This window comes from Bidens hawaiensis, unplaced genomic scaffold (assembly GCF_021521415.1).
Source record: "Bidens hawaiensis isolate Kalapana, Puna unplaced genomic scaffold, B.hawaiensis_p1.1 tig00014284_1, whole genome shotgun sequence".
Taxonomy (NCBI): domain Eukaryota; kingdom Viridiplantae; phylum Streptophyta; class Magnoliopsida; order Asterales; family Asteraceae; genus Bidens; species Bidens hawaiensis.
Genome location: NW_027492229.1, coordinates 329763 through 334859, shown reverse-complemented (window position 1 = coordinate 334859; position 5097 = coordinate 329763). Strand labels below are relative to the sequence as shown.

At 39.9% G+C, this 5097-nt stretch overlaps 1 protein-coding gene across 1 annotated transcript; it reads right to left on the bottom strand.

Moving 5' to 3' along the window:
- Window positions 1–2815: 2815 nt before the first annotated feature.
- LOC143546178 (lipid phosphate phosphatase 2-like) lies at window positions 2816–4412 on the bottom strand. Its single transcript, XM_077037894.1, has 7 exons — window positions 4188–4412; window positions 4008–4095; window positions 3823–3932; window positions 3638–3731; window positions 3373–3561; window positions 3247–3306; window positions 2816–3149 (listed from the first exon to the last, which is right to left on the bottom strand). The coding sequence occupies exons 1-7, from the start codon at window positions 4401–4403 to the stop codon at window positions 2971–2973; spliced, it is 936 nt and encodes a 311-aa protein (XP_076894009.1). The 5' UTR covers window positions 4404–4412; the 3' UTR covers window positions 2816–2970.
- Window positions 4413–5097: the final 685 nt, after the last annotated feature.

Genomic DNA, 5097 nt, shown 5'->3' with positions numbered 1-5097 from the left:
GATTTAATTCCTGCTTATAACCGAGCTGGTTCAGTCTCGAATCATCATCGTCATTAATCCGGTGATACTCACCTGCTCCATTTCCGATTTCCATTTTTGAATTTGGTGAGAATTCAAGTTTGTGTTTTCATTTTCATGTCACAAGGTTAATAACTTATAGAGGGAACCTGAGTAGACTACACGCAAGTGATGCCAAAACTCATAAATAATAAATTATATCAAACACATTAAAGTTATATTTGGAGAGCCTTATTACCCTACTTGGACTAAATTATGCTGTCTTAATTGGGCCCACGCTAGCTTCAGAGTTTGGCTTGAGCGTTTCTCCGAGATACCGCCGGCTGTCACCTAACAGTCGTTGCACTACCATAAGAGCATAACTCTATGGCGCAATACACGGCGGGATAAAAGCCCAAATGGGCTCGAGATTCGGACCGACAACCTTGCACAAGGCTAGCTTAAACCCTCCATTGCCTATATCCACCAAATGGGGATCGAACTTGGGTCTTCACTGGAGAACCCAAGCTTCCTACCACTAGGCCACAAGTGGTGGCAAAAAAAAGGTTCTAGCCATTCACACATTGTTTGACATCTATCACACCATTTCAGATTCTCGTTCGAACAGAGGAAATATGGCCGTTTTGGGAAAAAAACAATAAATTCAAAGTGCAACCTTATATACTTAGAATTAGACTGGTTGTCCGGATATTGGACAGACGGCCATTTTAAGCAATAACTGTCAAAGCCTGACCCTTGTTTAAACAACTATTTTGATCAATAATTTTTAATGTTTGACTTTTTATGGTCAAAACGACCGTCTGAGTGTTTTGTAAACGGCCGTTTGATGGTGGTGAATCTAATAAGTGTGGTGTAGTTATAGCATTGCGCATTAATATCATGCAAGGTTTTGTCCTATAATAGATGCAACAATTGCACTTTCAGGGGGTGGGGGTGGTTTAAAAACCATAACTTGCAACCACCAATCACGGTGTGCCACCTCATGCCACCACTTTCCATCACTAGTGATGGAATTTTGGTGGGGGTGAAATAAATATTACAAAGATAAATAAATTAAAAAAACCGACAAAAAAAAAACCTACGGCGCTTCCCAACCCCACTTCTCGCATAGCTCGCGTTTACGTTGAAGTAGGATCGATCTAAAGGGTTCGTTAAGATGTTCGTGCGGTTGTACGATGAATGTTAAATCGGCGTTTTTTTGGTTTTCATTCAAATGGTTGATATACGCTTCGTCACGTTTTAATTTTGAAGCAAGAGCTAGTTGCTTTCGCTCCTTCGTCTCGACCATTTCCGCCCACTTAGCCGACTTGTATTCGTTGAAGTCTTTGGCCACCGTTTCCTTTCCTAATCTTGACGATTCCCCACTTTTCTTGCGATGCGGCCGTGTGGGTGTGTCTTCGTCGGGATCGTCTCCGGGTTGATCGTTCAAGTTCATGTTCGGCGTGTTGCTTGACAAGCCGTCGGTAGACGTTGTGTAGTTCCCGAAATCGGAAGTTTTTGATCTTTTTGAAGAAGATCATTTTTTCATTGGAGCCGTCGGTCCGTCCATGTCGACCACGGGAACCGGTTCCCACTTCGGGTGGTGTCTTGCAATCTCCCACGCATCCAAGTGGGGAAAAGATTTATGTCGGAAAATCTTGATATAATTGCTCAAGGCGTTCTTTATGATAGTCGCCTCGCTCGCTCCGCTTTGTGGAGCTCGGCTCTACAAAACATTTCGAGAAGTATATATATATCAAAATTGTAAAAATAAAGTAATAAATTATAAAAAAATTTAACTAATAAATTTAAAAAAATAATTACCAATTGGATGTAGCAAGCATTAAATTTTGACATTTTTCTATTCAAATCTCCCCACTTGAAAGTCATTTTATCCATGTTTCGATCGGTTGCATCGGGAAGTTTTTCGAAATGTGCAATAACACGTCTCCATAACAACTCTCGTTTTTGTTGATTTCCATGTTTTTTTGTTTCGAAGGCGTGTAAATAAGCCTTGGTCAAGGCGACCTCCTCCGCGGACGACCAAGGTCTACGGACGATGGCATCCTCTTCCGCGGGTTCATCTTCATCCACATCGTAGTCTTCATCACGAAAAGCACATGCAAATTGATGTATAACATTGTTATCCTCTAAAGGATCGACGGACGTTTGTGACGGTTGAGATTGAAACATTTCAAAAGGATTATTTTGAAATATTTGGCTAGAAAAAGGTGGAATAAACGGTTGGTTTTGATACGGTGTCGATGAAAACGGTGAATTAAATATTTGAGATTGAAATGGTTGGTTTTGGAACGCTTGTGGTTGAAAAGGTTGTTGGAATGGTTGGGTTGTGTCCGGTTAATCTTGTAATCGGAATCTCGCCGGCTCGCCAAGATTTTGTCGAACCTTTGGTCGGGATTGGGTTTTCTTTGAACCCGAGCCACGTTTCTTTGAACCCTCCATTTGTGTGATGTTAGAATGTTGTTTGCAGTAGAGGATTTGAGTTAGATTTGAGTTGGATTTGAGTTGGAATTGAAGATGGATTTGATTATATTTATATAGGTTAATTAAGTTTTATTTTTTTCTCTCCTCTCAACGGTCACGTTGACGGTCGAATTGAGTGCGTGATGGCCATCACGGCCGGCCCCCCCATCACGTGTGATGGGAGGACCGGCGGCGGTGTTCCCGTGACCATCACGCGTGATGGCCACGCTATAACGGACCACCCCCACTTCCCTTAGGCTAAACATTAAGATGATTTTGGTTAGGATGTACCACATTCTTCTAGTGGTATTTACATCTAGATTAAAACTTAAAACCTTCAAAAGTCTAGGATTTTATTTAATGGACAAAGCTAAACACGCATATGTGCATACGGATTACACAAGTTTTTAACTAAGCTAAAGGTTTTCATCCTGGAAGCTAACTGATTCTATTGAATTCACAGGATAATAAGCAAAAGCCAGAGTTTGACTAACATCTTCTTCCACTCTCCATTTCACCCATAATTGAGTTCATGTTATCATCACTGTGAGAGTAAATACGCACATTCTCGATCTCTGATGGTGCCATGTTTAAACCATTTAAATTGTCAGGTCGCGTCTCGTTTCTGGACTCTGCTAACATCTGGAAATATATGTGGGGTCCCCAACCTGCATACCGACCGTAGCATAACTTGAAAGAAAAAGTAGAAAAGACATAGAAATTACAACTGAACCATTTAATGAAGTTTATGATTGGAGGGTGTACCATCAATGTCATATGGTGGTGGGAAGAATTGTAAGTAACAAAATGAAGCAACTGTCATTCCTGCACAATTAACGGTTAAATAACCGAAAGACGAGTTTTTAAAACCAAGAATTGGTCAACACAAACCTAAAAGACCTCCTGCAAATACATCTTGCCAATGATGCCAATAGTCATCGACCCGCGAAACACCAATTAAGGCTGCAATGAGTAAGGGGAAGACAACAATACAAAGCTTTGCCACGTGTCCCCGCTGATCAAATACCCTAATCTTTCCCGCCATGTACCACGACAGAAAACCAAGACCAGCAAATGACCCTACATGTTGAATTTATTATTATTAATATTATTATTATTTTCAATTTGCCTGTGGTTAAAAACAAGTTAAACTTACAAGATGTATGCCCACTTGGAAAACTTTTATGTCCTTCTTTAATGACAGATTTTAATCCAGTACACATGACTCTACTGGTAACAGGATCAAACACCTGAGTGTACAATATGATGTTACAAAAACAAAAGCATATCAAAGTTGGTAACACAAACTAAACATTAAAACCTAGAATTTTGAGAACTAACCGCTTTGCCATCAGGAAAGCAGCGCCAGAAGAAGTCTGGACGGGGCCTACCAACCGCATCTTTAATTGCATCGGTTAAGACTCCAGTGATAAGTACTGAAAACAGAAGGCCTGATAACGCATGAAAAGATAAACTAAGTCATTAAATTTACAGGCAAGATAATGTATTTTGTAAATAATGTTTACCTAGCACGGCTTGATGCAGATCGTAAACATCTTTTCTAACAAAGTAGTAAATGAGTATGACCGCAAGAGGCAATAATATTGCAATAATCTGTTAGATAAAAAAAACAAGAAATAGTTTAGTTTGGATTATTAAAGGGGTCATGGTGACTCATGCTTAATATTTATTAAAGAATTACCTACCGGAACCGACCACAAGGGAACAGTGTTGTCTTGCAAAGGGTATTTAAGGTCTGCCATCATTTCAGCCCCAACAAAGCGGTGGAATGGTTCTATCACATTCAGAACGACTTCAATGACCACGAGTAATAACAAAACAAGCCAATCATGCATGTGAGTCCTCGCCACTTTAGCTCCATGAGTCCTTATAGTATGGGCACCTAGTTGGATTTCTGGCATCTCAACTCCCCTAAATTTTGCAAACCAAAATGTTAATTTTGTTTTTATTAAGAAACTTGTTGAAAACAAACTTTGTTTAAGATTTTCAGCTCAATGACTAATATACAATGGCGAATCTGGACACGTATAATGTGGACTACAACTGTAGCTAAAATAGTAGCTATATATAGTGAACAATAGAGGCAGATAAGCAATGCATACTTGGAATGTGCACGATGCAAAGTACTATAGCATCAAGTGATATCTATGTTGTCAAAAGCCCAAAAGCCCTTAGGTTGCGAGCCTAGGCCCTCGGGCGAGGTGCATGGAAAACCCTTTGCTGCGATCAGTGCGATTCGGTAACCTTTGGGAGAGATCCACCCAGATTTTGGTTAGATTGCGGCCAAACTGATCTAAAATGGCATGGAACCATCCTAAACTAGTAAACTATCCTTCAACAAGCCTAAAACCCGAAAAATCGTATGCTTATGCTATGCGCGTTGCTTTAACACGCTTATTAAGCACCTTGCGCCTTTAACAGCTATGAGTGATATGCAAACACACACAACTCATCAACATAATAAGCATTGCCACTAAAAAGTGCATAATTGTCCAAATGTAGTTATGAATATTAATTAGGTCTATCTAATCTAAATTATTGATAGAAAAATTGAACTCTTCCAATTCTCACATGATGCAGTCCTACAAAATCATC

Excerpts from the sequence above, each read along its gene's own strand:
- LOC143546178 (XM_077037894.1), bottom strand. The coding sequence starts at position 4,403 with ATGCCAGAAATCCAACTAGGTGCCCATACTATAAGGACTCATGGAGCT. Across the intron at positions 3,562-3,637 it reads TCCAAGTGGGCATACATCTT|GGTCATTTGCTGGTCTTGGT; the intron begins GTAAGTTTAACT and ends TTCAACATGTAG. Across the intron at positions 3,307-3,372 it reads ATTTGCAGGAGGTCTTTTAG|GAATGACAGTTGCTTCATTT; the intron begins GTTTGTGTTGAC and ends TTAATTGTGCAG.